Genomic DNA, 15,751 nt, shown 5'->3' on the forward strand with positions numbered 1-15,751 from the left:
AACAAAAAGCCACCAAATCATCTTCCTTAGTTTACTTAATCCTATGTAACTAATACCTGTTCTGCTGAAATCTAGTTTTTTACTAGTTTAGGAGTAATAAAACAGTGAGTATAGATGACAAAAGACTTACAAATGACAATGGTTAAAGATCTGATGAGAGCTTACTATAAGACAGTTGTCATAAGGAAATTTAGATCTTTCTGTAATACAAAACATTCAGTAACAAAGTTTAGCATCATTCCCTGTGACACTGCCTTCTAGGTAATTAAGCAGGTAAATAAGCCAAATTAGCCAAATATTTTCCCCAATGAGAAAAAATTCTTGACATGTTCTAAGGGCCCTCTGGAAATATCAGAGTGAACCAGAGGTAAAAAGCACCTTTTTGAATTTGATTTTGGGAAGCTGTTAAAAGTTTTAAGGCACTTATTAAATAGTTACTCACATTAGACAAAGCTACACTTCACTTTAAGCATTTTTCTTTGAAAGATTTAACAGGTACCATCAACTTAAATGACTTTAGGTAAACTTAGGCAGCTGATAAACATAAGGACATGTCTATTCAGTTCAACTTAAATTAGCATTAATGCTTAATATCTTCTATTAGAATTTTCTGGAAGTTTTAGAATGTCCAATTTTTACAAGCGCTTGTCTTTAAATCAATTTTTATTTATACCATCCGGAGGTTGAAAAATATTTTTCATTTACACACTTAGACACAAACATACAGATTGAGATGTAATGATACAGTGAGAGAACAGACAGAGCTCCTGGCATGAGCCAGGAGGGGACAAGAGAGCTCGTCGTGGTGCATTGTCTAGGAGTTTTATAGGCAGTTGAGGATATTTGGGAGCGTGAAAAAAGCTTAGGGGTGTGGACTTTAAGGCAAAGAGTAGGTGTTTAGGATTGCAGGGGAGACAGAGAGAGAGCTTGGTTCAGAGGTAGGAGAAAGCCTGGATATATGGGATCTCTTTCCATTTGCCCATACGCTCACAGAAGTTGTATAAGTCGCGGAGAATTTTAGGATCTAATGAGTCATTTGGGGTCCATTTAGACTGACTGTCCAAGGGACATTGTGGCCAGATCTCATTACAGTAGCGAACAGGTTTGAGGTCTGGAGTGAGGTGGAGGGGCTTTAGATTATTGACTAAGCACCTAGCAGTTAATCTGCGGGAATGGAGGGGCCAGATCCCATGGTGAGAACGAGATCGTTCAGAAGTCGCTGAGGTGTCCCTGAGGTCACGTTGAAGACCAGGCACAGTTAGGGGGTCGTCACCACCTCTAACTGCGGGGTCAAGGTGAAAACGCCGGGGAGGCTCGGTACCTGGTACCAGGAGTTTTCGAGTCGAGTAGACACGTAGGTAGATAAAAGGAGACAGGGCCTTAGTGTATGAGGATTCTCACCATGGGGAGGCAGAGAAGGGTCGACTATGGGGATCAACCGTGACACTGAAAGTCGTGGTTGGAGGTGCCCCTGTCCCAGAGGAGCCCTTGGGGGTGCCGGACACTCAACGGTCACTTCCCAGGTTCCAAAGGGACATTTAAGTCAACCATGAAGGGGAGACTCACCAAATCGAAGGCCGGTGTTGGGCGAGAAGACGGGCGACTGGGGAATGGACGGTGAGCCCGTGGAGGAGGATTGGGCAGTGAGGGTTCCCAGAGCAGCTCAGGTTCCCGGAGGAAGAGCAAAGTCAGTGGGAGAGCCTCATCCGAAGTCACGGTACCAATGAAAGGGTATCTCGCCCTGACCCTCCTTACCCAGAGTGACTCAGGAGACACGGGCTCATGCAAGAGACTTTATTATCTGAAAGAGAGAGTGGCTGTCCCCAGAGGAGGGTGGGGGGAGAGAGAGAGAAAGAGAGGGAGCATCAGAGAGAGCAGTGGTGGGACAGAGAGAGCAGAGAGAGAGAGAGAGGGAGAGAGAGCAGGGGGACAGAGAGACAGAGACAAAGGGAGCAGAGAGACAGAGAAAGAGAGGGCAGCAGTGTGGTGCCTTTTATTATGGCGGATCTGGGGGAGGGTCGGGATGTTTAGAGATAAGGCGGGGTAAGCCCCAGGCAAGCCCAGGCATAATTCTCACCTGCTTATGTGCTTGGGACCATGGGGCAAATGGAGGATAAATTACTATATTCTTACACACAGAAGAATGGAAGTGCCAAATAAGAGAAAAAATGTTATATCTCATTAGTAATTAAAGGAATGCAAATTTAAATACTTTTTCACCCATCAAATTAGCAGAGATTAAATAACTGGTAATACTCAATGCCCTGAGGAAGTTAGTCCTACACTGCTCTGGAAGCATAAATTGCTACAGCCTTTTTAGAAAACAGCTTAATGTCAAAAATGTTAAAAAAAAGTTCCCCTTCTAGGAATAATTCCCCAGAAAATAAGCAGAGGCACAGGCAATGATTTAGGACCACAAAAACATTCAGTGCAATATTACTACTTAGGAATAAGAGGGAAAAAATGGAAACAAACATACAGTCATCAGAATAGTTCAATAAATGAATATATATTGATAAGATGAAATATGTATTAGAATATTTAGGCAGAATTTTTAATCTGAGGAAATGCTCTTGTACATAAAAGGCAGATTTTATTGTGTGTTTATAAATACTTATCTATATATACATACACACAACAGTGAAGAGAAGAAATCACAAAATAACTAGAAGGAAATATGGCAAAATATTAGCAGTAATTGCCTCTGGGTTGTGACTTTATGAGGTCTTATTTCTCCCTACTTCTTAGTACTTCTCCTTACTTTCCTAATTTGTTACAGGGAACTTAGAAATTCTTATTTTAATAATCAGGGCAAAAATAAACTGAAAAAGAAGAACAAATATAAATGTGTGAATGACTGGAAAGCTTCTTAAGAATGAAAGGAATGAGACCAAGAAGAAGGGAAATGATAATTACCCAGTGTGAGGCATGACTGTGTTTAACTTAAAATTTCAACAGGCCAAGTCTCTTGAATACATTAGAATGCAGTTAATTCAATACCTCTATTGTCAAAGGTTGTTAGGTGTTTTCTGCCCCAGGATAGTAATTCTCTTGACTAAAACCCTTAATTAGATAATACTTGCTAAATTGAAGAGTCAGTATTTTTTCACCTTACCAAAAGAGAAACTTCATAAGAAATATTTTTAAGTTCTGAGATGTAGATTCAGACTGGTGCTTTTGCCGGTCTCCCATTGATTTAACAAATATGTAACAAGCTATGTAACACGCACTAAGCTATGTATCAGGTACTGTGCTAAGAATTAGACATCCACGTAATTTACTAGGTGAACCTGTACTTAAGGTAGGATTATTTGTCCTAACTAGTTATTGGATTAGTTATCACTTATCATCCTAATTAGTATCCCTTTAGCCTCATTGTTAAAGAAATGTAAATTAAGCAAGATGAGGAAGATTTTTGGGCCACCACTCTTGTTCCTCCAACCACTTCCCTGAGGATACAGGCACATCTATATGAGTAAACACTCCCACAGATAAAGTACCGTGGATTATTCATGAACGTAGACAGTGAGCCAACGGCAAGACCTCAGACTGCACTCCTCTAAGTGGTTGTATAATCATCTCTCAGACGGTCTGTTGAGTGCCTCTCTCTGCCTCCTGCACTGAGTGCTGATGGACACAGAGGTAAATTGGACATGGTTGCCTGCCCTCATATGTTTATGAGGGGAACACACAAAATCACTGTAATATGACAAATCCGATAGTTAATTGGATTGAGGTGATTTTTAACAAGGTACCAACAATTACTTAAATATGTTAAACAAAATTAAGTTGCCAAGAGCACAGTGTCTGTTGAGAGCTGGCCAGGCACTGTGCTGGGTGCTTTCACACGTGGTAACTCATGGACTCTTCATAGCCTATGTCTGCATTTGGAGACGTGAAGAAACCTGCTCGACAGCATGGTGCTTGCCGTAGCAGAGTTAGAACGTGCTGGAAAGAGATGCCAGCCGAAGACAAATGAGCTTTTCTCTACCTGTCCTTTTAACACCTGTGGCTCTTTTCCCCATATAGTCACTTCCAATCTCTTATTCACTCTGTCTAGACCCGCAGCAGTGCTGGCGTTTGTTACCACGCATTTCTTAAGGCCCCGGAGTGGAAAAGGGCCGTGTCCATAATGACCGTCCTGACTCCGCCGCCTCCTTTCTTCTTGGAACTCACGCACCTTAAGACTCTCCCCTTTGCTGCTTGACTGCTACCACTACTTCTTTGCAGACTCTCCCACCGCCCATCCACTAGGTAGAAAAACATAACTACAAAACAAACAAACCGATGTGGGGAAGAAATGTACCGCTCACACCTGAATCCAGCGCGGCTGTTTGTAAGATCCGCCTTGTCTGGGATATGCAAGAAGCTGTGTTCATAGTGGCAGTGCTGGTGGCTCCAGCTCTCAGGCAAAAACATCATGTAATAAAAACCAGAATTTGCCTAATTATGTTCAAGTTTTATGCTTTTCAAATTCTTTTAAGATTTTAAAATTTTTGATGTTTTAAACTTTTTAGGTTCTTCAAGTTCACTTTTTGGGCTACTTTTAAAGTTATTATTACTGAAAATCTTGAAGGAATAACATGGGGAGTTACAAATTTGCTACATTTACAAACTAAATCATAATCCCTACTTAGATGATTACATATATCTAGCTCATGTTACAAAGCTCACAATGTATGAAAGTTGCTGTATGTATTTACTTCTGAAATTCTACTGTAATTATTCTTGCAGATCAAGAAATTCTACGTAAATTAGAGAAGGAGAAAATCCTGGTGTTCACACCCTCCCGGCGAGTCCAGGGGAGACGAGTGGTGTGCTATGATGACAGGTTCATCGTGAAGCTGGCTTTTGAGTCAGATGGTATAATTGTGTCCAATGACAACTACAGGGATTTGGCTAATGAAAAACCAGAATGGAAGAAGTTCATAGATGAGCGATTATTAATGTATTCATTCGTCAATGACAAGTAAGTAAAACCAATTTTATTCACCAGTAATACTGCTTCCCGGAAAATACAAGAATCCTGGCAGCTGCTACAGAAGCCCTCTCTTTTTTGCCACTGACCAGCCTAAGACAGGTTTCTTCCAACAACTGATTTCCCTACTAGTCTTTACTGGGAGTCAGAAAAACTGCAGTCATGCCTCAGGGGACCCAGTGTGAGAGGCAGGCCCCACCTTTCCCTGTATGTCACCAACAGGGCAAGTTGTCTAAAACTGTCTGAGTAACCTGTAATAACTGACAAGGGGAGAATTTCCATCACCAAGAAGACAGACTTTGACCGTGTGGCCCCACCCCCCAGCCCCAGAGTACTGCTTTTCAGAATCTACTTAGAGCATCAGTGGCTTACTTAAATATATAATCTTTTAAGTATATGATTTTTGTAAATATTACAGCAATGTAAGACTCTAGTCATGATTAAGTTGATAAATGGAAAACATGACATGAAGAAGCAGGTCTCCTGAGAAAAAAGTATATTCACAAATATGTGGAAAAAATTCACTTGTTGATAATCAAAAATATGAACTAAATCTGCAAAGTGTTTTTTTCCACCCATTTAACTCACAAAAATACTTTTGCATATGCCTTCTGTTGTTAAAAATGTAATGAAACTGATGTACAGTTAGGCATGGCTTAATAGAAGCCTTAAAAATATGTATACCATCTCAAGCCAATAATTTTGTTTCTTAGAATACATAATGAAGAAAAAAGACCAGGTATGTTCATTTCTGTATTATTTATAATAGCAAGAACTCAAAGGCAATTAAATATAAAATTTAAAAATCAATCAAATTGTGATATGTCTCCTACTGGAATATTATTCAGCTGTTCAGAATTATGAAGGCTATTAAGAAACAGAGAAAACTATGTTAAAAGGACAAAGGATAGAATTTTTGTTTATAAAAAGTGTATGCATACAGAAAAATAACTAAAATGCAACATATAAGTGAAAAATACTTGTATTAAGATTGTAGGATTAAGTGACTTTGTCTATTTTTAAAGTTGCCATACTTTTATTATAATATTAAAAACTATATTTGCTGTTATTACTCAGCCATGTTGATACTCCCTTAGGAGTTCATACATTATCTACATTACTCACATTTTATGAGTAAATTCTTCATTTATTTCAAGTTCAAACAGTGACATAACTAGTAGTAGAATTCCAGTCATAACTTATTTTCATTATTCATGCCATGAATTCTTGCTACCAGAGGACAGTCCAAAAGATAAGTCTATTTTCTTAAGACAGTTTGTATCTCAGCTGAGAGGTACCTTAGTGCAGTGGAAAGAGAATGGACTGTGAGAATAGACATAATTAAATCTTGACTATGTGGTGTGAGCTTACATAAAAACAATTCATCTAAACCTAAATTAGAAAAGCGTATTAATATATGAAGTGGATCTACTGCTTCAAAGGATCAAACTACTGCTTCAGAAGAAATGAAATGGTGCTTGCCCAGTATCAGGTAGTCTCACCCTTCCCATTACGCTATCGCAGCTCCACACCCCCTTCTGCTTCACACTACTGCACAGATTCAGGTTATAAAGCTCTCGTCAAATGTCATTGTGATTGTTTATTCTTAAAGTCCTTACAGAATCTCAAGACTGAGAGAAGGGAAGAATTAATTCGAATATACTAGGTTCAAAACATACTTGAATTAAAACAAATATGAGTTAAGTTTTGAACATTTTAGTTTCATTTTCATTAAGAAAAGACAACGTCATGTACTGACTTTTTTATCCTGTAAATGTTGAATCAAAATACTTGGATTAAAATTTCAAAGAACATACTTTAGAATGAATAAATCTTTACACCCTGTCTTTAGAATTAAATTACCACTCTCCTACTTTGGTATAATTTTGTATTATATCCATGACAGGTTCATGCCTCCTGATGACCCTCTTGGCAGACATGGCCCAAGTCTGGATAATTTTCTGAGGAAGAAACCTATTGTTCCTGAACACAAAAAGCAGCCTTGCCCATATGGTAACTGTCTTTATGAGTATTTAATATATGCCTTTAGAACACAATACGTTGTTAAACTTTTGTTAATAACATTCTGAATTTTGAATGTCTTAATATGTGGTCCTTTTTAGTATAATTAAGTTTTTAAAAAACATCTTATCCATGAAAGTTATTTTTACCTACTTGGGTTCAGTGCAAATGCATTTCCTTGAATTTAAAACACGGTTTCAAAAACTCAGTTAATTCTACATGAAATTAGTTGTCAGGCAGATAAAAATTTGGAGTTGTTGCATCTAGATACACGTCAGGTTAGCATGTTTCTATCATGTTAAGGAAGTACATTTTGCTCTTCAAAACAGTGTCCTACCTGATTAAAAAGTCATACTGGAAGAAAAGAGACAGGTAGGAGTTGAGGACACAGTACATTAACCAAAAACTCTGGAGGTGATTATTAATCATTTGGCCAACTCTTTCTTACTGCTCTTGATAGCACTGAAGTGGGAAGACTGAAAGGTGACATTTCTCAAAAGTAAAGAGCATAGGAACTACACAACGTAGTGCCCATTTCTGCCTTGGTTTATTTCAGGATCTGGTGCTGTATGCTTCTTTGACTAATTGATTTTGCTTTTCGTAGGAAAGAAGTGTACCTATGGACACAAGTGCAAATATTATCATCCCGAAAGGGGCAGTCAGCCTCAGCGGTCAGTGGCTGATGAACTTCGTGCCATGTCTAGAAATACAGCCACCAAAACTGCAAGTGAAGGAGGACTGGTGAAAAGCAACAGCGTTCCCTGCAGCACTAAGGCTGACAGCACGTCAGATGTCAAACGAGGTGCTCCAAAGAGGCAATCGGATCCAAGCATAAGGACTCAGGTCTACCAAGACCTAGAGGAAAAGCTTCCCACCAAAAACAAATTGGAAACCAGGTCTGTACCTTCCTTGGTTAGTATACCGGCTACTTCTACTGCAAAACCCCAAAGCACTACATCTATAAGCAATGGCCTTCCACCTGGAGCTCATTTCCCACCTCAGGATCAAAGACCACAGGGACAATACCCTCCAGTGATGGTGGCAACCAAAAATCATGGAACCCCAATGCCTTACGAACAGTATCCACAATGCGACTCACCTGTTGACATTGGGTGTTATTCCATGCTGAATGCATACTCAAATCTGAGTATCTCAGGCCCACGAAGTCCTGAAAGGCGTTTCTCCTTAGACACAGACTACAGGATAAGTTCTGTAGCTTCTGACTGCAGCAGTGAAGGGAGCCTGAGCTGTGGGAGCAGTGACTCATATGTGGGGTACAATGACCGGTCCTACGTCAGTTCTCCTGACCCACAACTAGAAGAGAATTTGAAGTGTCAACACATGCACCCTCATAGCCGCCTTAATTCCCAACCCTTCCTGCAGAATTTCCATGACCCCTTAACCAGAGTGCAGAGTTACAGTCATGAAGAACCAAAGTACCATCACAAGCCTCCTCTCCCACATCTGGCTGTGCATCTGCAGCACGCAACCGTGGGGGCCCGCTCCAGCTGTCCTGGTGATTACCCCTCTCCTCCGAGCTCAGCACGTGCTCAGGCACCGCGCCTCGGGCGGTCCTTAGTGACCACAAGAATAGACAGCATTTCTGACTCTCGGCTGTATGACAGTTCCCCTTCAAGACAAAGAAAGCCTTGCTCCCACCAGGAAGGACTGGGAAGCTGGGATAGGCAGAGTTACGGGGTGGATGCCTATGGCTACCGACAAACTTACTCCCTGCCTGACAGCTCCACACAGCCGTGCTATGAGCAGTTCACCTTCCAGAGCCTTCCCGAGCAGCGAGAGCCCGCGTGGCGCATACCGTTCTGCAGAGTGCCGCAGGATCCCCCACGGTATCAGGACAACCGTGAGAAGATTTACATCAACTTGTGCAACATCTTCCCACCTGACCTTGTGAGAATTGTCATGAAAAGGAACCCTCACGTAACAGATGCCCAGCAGCTAGCTGCAGCCATTTTAGTGGAGAAAGCACAGTTGGGCTATTGAGAGGTGATGCATCTTTGTGGTGTTTAGTAGTTTTTGTTCAGCTCAAATGCTGAGGGAGGTTTGCTACAGTAGCACATGTGATCTCCTTCTCAGCAGGGAGGTTATATAGTATCCATTTATGTGAGATCCTGTATCATGGAACTTGTATGCATAGCCCCACAGTGGAAGTATCATGGGATTGCTTTACTTTCAAACCTTTTTTTTTTAACATTTCCTTTTTAAAGCTATATCCCTGGCTGGAAATTTTTCCAGTTTGATTTATTAGATGTATCTGTGATCTTTGATATTAATCTTTTGGTGCATCAGGGGTTTATATGCAGCACTTTTTATCCTTGTTTCATGTTTTATTAACTTAGTGTTTGTCTATCAAATAAGAGCAATTACAATACCTTTAGAATGTTGAACATTGGGCTAGACCTAGCAAACTATTTTTTCAAGCCAGGCTTAATTGGAATCTTTTACAGCTTTTTAAGTTATTTTTATTTGGGGAAAGTGGGCTTCTTTGTGCTATAATCATTATTTATAGAAACAAAGATATACTACAGCACTGACTTTATATTTTAAACAAAATGTAAGTTACCAGTTTATGTTGAAATGGGTAACACTATATATTAGAATGATTTACAATATGGCACTTTTCATTGTTTTATTTTTTTTCTGTTAAGTAATTTAATGTGGTCAAATTAGAGGAAAGCAGATGCAATCAATGGAAAAAAATATTTCCATTTTTTTTTTATGAATAAGGCAAAAGCCGTAATTGTTCCAGTTTAGAGCTTTGTTATCCAGCTATGATGTGCTTTTAGGCAATAGAAAGGGAATTGAATTCCTAGATTTCCATTAACCTATATTTTTAATGTGTTTTGTCTTTTTGTTTGGGGGTGCGACAATACTGGATAAAATAACCCTTTCCCAGTATTTGCCTGTTTTTAATGAATCTAACTATTCTTAATGAAACTTTTATATTTAATATACTCTTTAGCTTTCCTGCTATTTATCAAGACTGGCCTGAGGTGGTTTTACGTGTTAAGGATATGCAACGTGTATTGTTAATGCACTATAGAAATGGTGATGAAGGAAGTTGTAAATGGTAACTTAAAATTTTTGTAAGATACTGTATATTTTCCATTTTCCTGAAGGTAGTTTTTTGAGGGTCTGTTATATTATTAAGGCCAGATTCTTGCCACAAATAGTGTAGTTTTAGATACAGACTAAAGTCTGTTCTAGTATTAGTAAGGGATATTTCTGGTTTCAAAGTCATGGGTTTTGCTAGACACGATTCATTTTGCTAGTTAGAAGGTAGATACTGCAGCCAGTGGCAGACAGTTGTGTGACTGAAATGAACTTCACTGTTGCCTCCAGTTTTTGAGTTGTACTTAGTGTAACAGACTCATTCTGAGATGTTTCTGTAGTCTGCCTAGATGCCCTGGTTATTCCGATTATTCTAAATGCTGCAGTTTGAAGTAAAGCCCTGAAAAAACCAGAAAGTACCTTTTACTGTTGATACAAATTGTATCTTTTTAACTATAAGGACTATTTTGATTTGTAGATCTAGTTAAAACACAAACGTGTATAACTATGATTAGACTTTTGGGCACCATTTTATCCCTTATTTAAATACAAATTTTTAAAGTTGAGGTCTAGCATAGGGTAGAAAGTAAAAGTAACAATTTAAGTAAATAAAAGTGTCTGTCTTAGTTTTATATAATACATTAAAATATATTAAATAAATTTATTGGCATTTTCTTTCTCCTAAAACTTATCTAGTGTGAACTTAAAATAAAGGTAAAATGCTGCCTGAAAATAATGTCCAAGCACCTTTGACTAGGATAACATTTTCACTACTTGTGTGACACTGTGTGTTGCACGAAGTAGGATTTGGGTATTACAGTAAATGCTTCTAAAAGGCATTGTGCATATTGACATATCCAATAATCTGAACCGTGTTCAGCAAACTTAATTCAGGAAAGTGGTGTTGTACACAATTACTGCCGTTGTTTCTGAGGTGAATGTGGCACTCATCTGCACTCAGAAGCAATGCGGGTGCTGCCGCGCAGACCGTTCCGAGTGGTGTCTGAGGGCAGCCCTGCCACTCACTTGTGAAACTGTTCCCCTTGATTTTGTGGGTCACTCTCTGTAGAACAAGTTTAAATGTAGAGGCTAAATCAGTGCCAAATATAGGGTTACAAATGTGTAGTACCTTTTTAGTCATAGTCTAAAACTTTTTTTTTAGTATGGAGTCTTTTTAAATTGTACATGTAGGTTTTGTTTCTGTTTTCTTAATTTTAGTGTTTTAATTGTTTGAAGATTCTGCCAAACTTACTATATTTATTTAAATGAGATCTTAGGTGAAATGTTAATCACACCTTTAATTTGACCTCCTAATTAATGCTTTTAGCTATTTGTCATTGCTTCATGGATTGTAAAACTGGAACAGTAGTGTCGCTTGCAGCAGCCACCTGTCCTGAAGTCAATAGCTCTGAGCTATCACACTGAAATCCTTCAGTATAATTGTTTAGTTAGGAAACAGCAGTTTTCCTATCTCAAAAGGACAATTTATCTTTTTTAAATATTATTTCAGAGCTTTAGAATGAGATATTCGACACTTTAGAAACAGCAAACTCTTAATTATTAAAAAAGCAATAAGTAAAAGGGTCCATCATTAAATTAAGTCCATAGCTGATCCCAAACCTTTATTTTAGCCAAAACTTTCACCTTAGTCATATCTTTTACCAGACTTGCTAATAAATAACCAGAATGATCTGTGTTATTAAGTTGTGAAGCTGCCAAAAGTGGTCAACTGATAAAAAGACTCTGATCGGAATATCCTGCCCCTGAATAACTGACAGCTGACTGTACATGACATTGTAGTTTGCCCAGTTCGTCGCCTCTGTGTCAGTGCAGAGGGAATAGTATCCACTGAGCCAAATACTGGCCATTAGTATTTCCTCCTTTCTTGCATGTGATATGTAAGTTTGCAGTCTCCTTTTTATGATCTCTGTATCCTGAGAGAGTTTGTCATTGACCTAAGTATTTGAAAGAAATGCACACCAGTATAAAATACTGGTATTGGTAGAAACTTGAACTTTTTGTTTTTATGAAAATCCATTCATAAGAATATGTAATATAACTAAGAAGAATGTTTTTATGTGTGTGTGTATGTTTTATATACACACACACATGCGTACATATTTGTTATGAAGTATTAAAAATAGAAGGTGTTACACTTTTGATAGCTAACTTTTCCTCAACTGGACTGTGTTTCTTTGAGTGAAGGATGACCAAGTCTGGAGTCTGACCAATGATAAGATTAAGAACCACTTGAATGGAAAGTAATTCTTCACTAGTTTTATTCTTGGTATTTTTAAATAATTATTTTGATAATTTTAGTAGAATGTGTAATTTTAAAATACACACAGAATACCTTAAAGTAGTAGTGATTACATAGATAATTATTTAACATGTCTTTTATGGATGTATCTATATGTATATGGACAGTAATATATTTAAAAAACAAATATACTTTGATGATGTTGTAGTTATTTGTGATAAGTGGGAAGGTAGCTCTGTGTGTGTGTGTGTGTGTGTCTGTGTGTGTGTCTGTGTCTCTTGAAAACTCATGCTACCTTCCCTGATTTAATAACTTAATGGCACATAACTTAAGGTGTATTTGGTTTTCATTATTCTTTATGCTATCCAGTTTCCTTAGTCAAGGTAGAATGTACAGTTTTCCAGCCATTCTGTTAGTGTATGGCTCATCCATTTCATTACCCAGCTCCTGGAGAATTCATGAGTGACCTGAAGTCAAACCAGTCATGGCCAGAGAGAATGCTTCTGTTCCAAATATATTAAACATAGGATGTTGGGCATCCAAGGTGTACACCAACAAGTAAAATGAAGTATAAGATACATGAAGATACATGAAGTACACACATTCTTTGAATAAGAAAAAACAGTGATAATAAAAGTAGAGAAACAAAGCATTATTTTTAATTGGTTTGGGAAATTCCCTGGGGCAAGGGTTGACAAACTTCTCTAAAGAATCAGATAGCAACTAATTCAAGCTTGGAGAATCACATGGTCTATAAACTACTCACCTCTACCCTAATCAATCAAAGCAGCCACAGACAATAAATGGACGAGCAGGGCTCTGTGCCAATAAAACTTTATTTACAGAAACAGGCAGCAGCAAGATTTGGCCTGTGGGCTATAGTTTGCTGATCTTGCCTTAGAGGAAGACAGGCACATATTAAGTAGTAAATCCTGACATACTTTAATATGAGAAATGATAATTGTATTGCAGTTGACATGCAAAGAAAATTGTAAGTCATATTAAAACATCTTTATTCATTTGTTTTTTACTTTGTCATACCCATGATTGGAGATATTTCTTGTGTTTAACCACACACCCACAAAAAAAGCATTCTGTAATAAGATGTTTTAATAAGTATTGAAAGTTTTTCATAAACTTTGTATTTCTATTGATAAATCAGAATCCCTAACCTACCTTTTGTTTTTTAAGGGCCTCATGGACCAAAACTTATGTAGTATTTTGAAAATTAGCTTATAAGCCTAGAAATACTTTAAGGACTGCACCTATCAGTTACATTTTTCTGGTTTTTGACTTATAAAAAAATGACTGATCTGTCAGCCCTTCTTTAAAATGGTTTTAAAGAAGATAAATATGTTGTAATTTCACATACTATAGCTTTATTCTGTAAGATTAAAAATTGTGGCTAGTGTAATTGTAGCTATAATGTGAGTGCATTTGCTGTATTGTGACTATAAAAAACAAAGTATATTGCTGCTTTCTCTGTCCAAACCTTTAGTACAGGTTTTTTTTAGACACCTTAGGACTGTCCTTGGTGAATGATATTCTTAACTTGATATGTGATGTTTGGTTCACTGAGGTGCACAGTGCTGAGCACATTCCTTCACAGGGCTTTATGAAGTGTGTTAATATCATTTGTGTAAGAATATTACATAGTTTTGAACAGCATCATCCACATAAGTAGTTACACTTTCTTTTAATATAGGAATACAACTCTAGCTTTTAACAGTGTTTACTGTTTTCAATGGTTATTTTTTCTTTAATGCTATCCGTTGCTTTTTGCTTCAGTTACAGTAACACTGTTACATATCAAGGGGTGGCTTTTTCCCTTAGATCCTTTGTCTTTCAGATTTAAAAACAATTTAAGGTTTTGAGCATTTGGCAGTAAAAAATGCATGTTTTTCACTTTTTAAAACATGTGCCAAATTTGCTAATGTTCTGTCCAGTTATTGCAGATGAATAACAAATTGTCCATTAAAGTTTTTTACCCTTTTCTTAAAGCACCTTATGTCTCGGGAAAAAGACATTGAAGAGCAATGGTTTAAAATTTTAAAAGAATATGTTGTACATCCCTTTGGTTTTTGAAATTATAAATTTCCTAGGTAATACAGAGTACCCATAAATATGCGAATTTTTGCATAGACATAGACGTTAACAACACAAGTGAACCAGGTTACTGATTTTCTTTTCCTTTTAGGTTTTTTTCCTCTCAAAACTATTGTATGCTGATGGTAACATTTCCAGTTAGACCTTTTTCAAACTTTTCTTTTAGAAAAATAAGGCAAAGAATATGTTTGGAACCATCTATCTGATAGATAAGCTGATGTGATTCTATTTATCCTGTGTCTATTTTGTGTGATTCTGTAATGGAATTTTTACAACTCCAAAAAGCAGTATTTTAGATCTACTAGAAATTCCTATCAAAACAGCTATGTGACTCTGCCACTGAGAAAAATATTAAAGATTCATTTTTCTTACGGTGGTTCATTGTTTTTTTTTCCATGAAGAAACTGAGCTCATGCAGCAGCACAGATGCTAAGTGAATGAAACCATCCTTCTCTAGTCTCTCAGCTTGCCTGCATTCAGCAGCCAATCTTCTGTAGGATAAGCACATGTTCAGTGTCAGTGTGTGAGAGCCACAATTCATTCATATGAAAATTGAAATTAAATGCTAAAGATAATTAGTCATTCCTTATTGTTCTAATAGTCTATCCATGATGAACCTGAGCTGTTCTCTGGCGTTGCCTTCAGGCTGCCCCGCCCCCCTCCCGACCTGATGAGGCCTTCCTCGTGTCGCACAGACCCTTGTCTGCATCTCTCCTCACCTGAGTCAGGCAGCTCACTAATGAATTAATATCTTAGTATGCCTCCCCCAGGTATATTCGCTTCCCTTCTTTTAAGACCTCCTAGGAATTGAAAATACTTCAAGTACAGTCACAATTCCAAAATGGTCTAATCTTCATGATTTAACACACTCATGTTCTATGTCAGCACATAAGAAACTTTTTGTGCAGATACCAGATTTTTCCCTGTCTTGCCAATGGGTTTCAGCCCTGGGCAAGTTCGCTATGGATTCAGTGTGACCAAAGAAAATGACAGCAAAATGTTCTTGGGGTGAAAGTGTTATACCCAACTTTTTTCTCACAGTGGCAGGTCAGGCACTAAAATTCCATTCACTCAGAGCGTGTGTGCGTGCAGCAAGCTGGTCTCTGTCCTCTGGGCCTCTATGCACAGTCGTCCTGCACAGCCGTCCTCTGGGCCTCTGTCCTTGGCGCTGCCACCACTCCAGCCCTGCTCTGCTCTCCTGCAGCCTTGCACCCATGCCACCATATTGTGCCCAGAGAACTGGGCAGAGCTCTTTTTATAGAGTCAACAGCCATGTACTGCTCACAGGTGTGCAGTGAGCTAGTCAACCACAGCTA

The 15,751-nt window shown here is 38.2% G+C and overlaps 1 protein-coding gene across 2 annotated transcripts in view; it reads left to right on the forward strand.

Annotated features, from left to right (window-relative positions):
- Nucleotides 1–14,806, forward strand: part of ZC3H12C (zinc finger CCCH-type containing 12C) — a 68,413-nt gene extending 53,607 nt beyond the window's left edge. For both annotated transcript variants that reach the window (XM_036895680.2, XM_036895681.2), the window contains exons 4-6: nt 4,735–4,969; nt 6,885–6,991; nt 7,605–14,806. In XM_036895680.2, the coding sequence (XP_036751575.2) occupies nt 4,735–4,969; nt 6,885–6,991; nt 7,605–9,001 (1,739 nt within the window). In that variant the 3' untranslated portion in view covers nt 9,002–14,806. The remainder of the gene's footprint in view (nt 1–4,734; nt 4,970–6,884; nt 6,992–7,604) is intronic.
- The last annotated feature ends 945 nt before the right edge of the window (nt 14,807–15,751 follow it).

The sequence above is a fragment of the Manis pentadactyla genome, chromosome 13 (genome assembly GCF_030020395.1).
Source record: "Manis pentadactyla isolate mManPen7 chromosome 13, mManPen7.hap1, whole genome shotgun sequence".
Lineage (NCBI taxonomy): Eukaryota > Metazoa > Chordata > Mammalia > Pholidota > Manidae > Manis > Manis pentadactyla.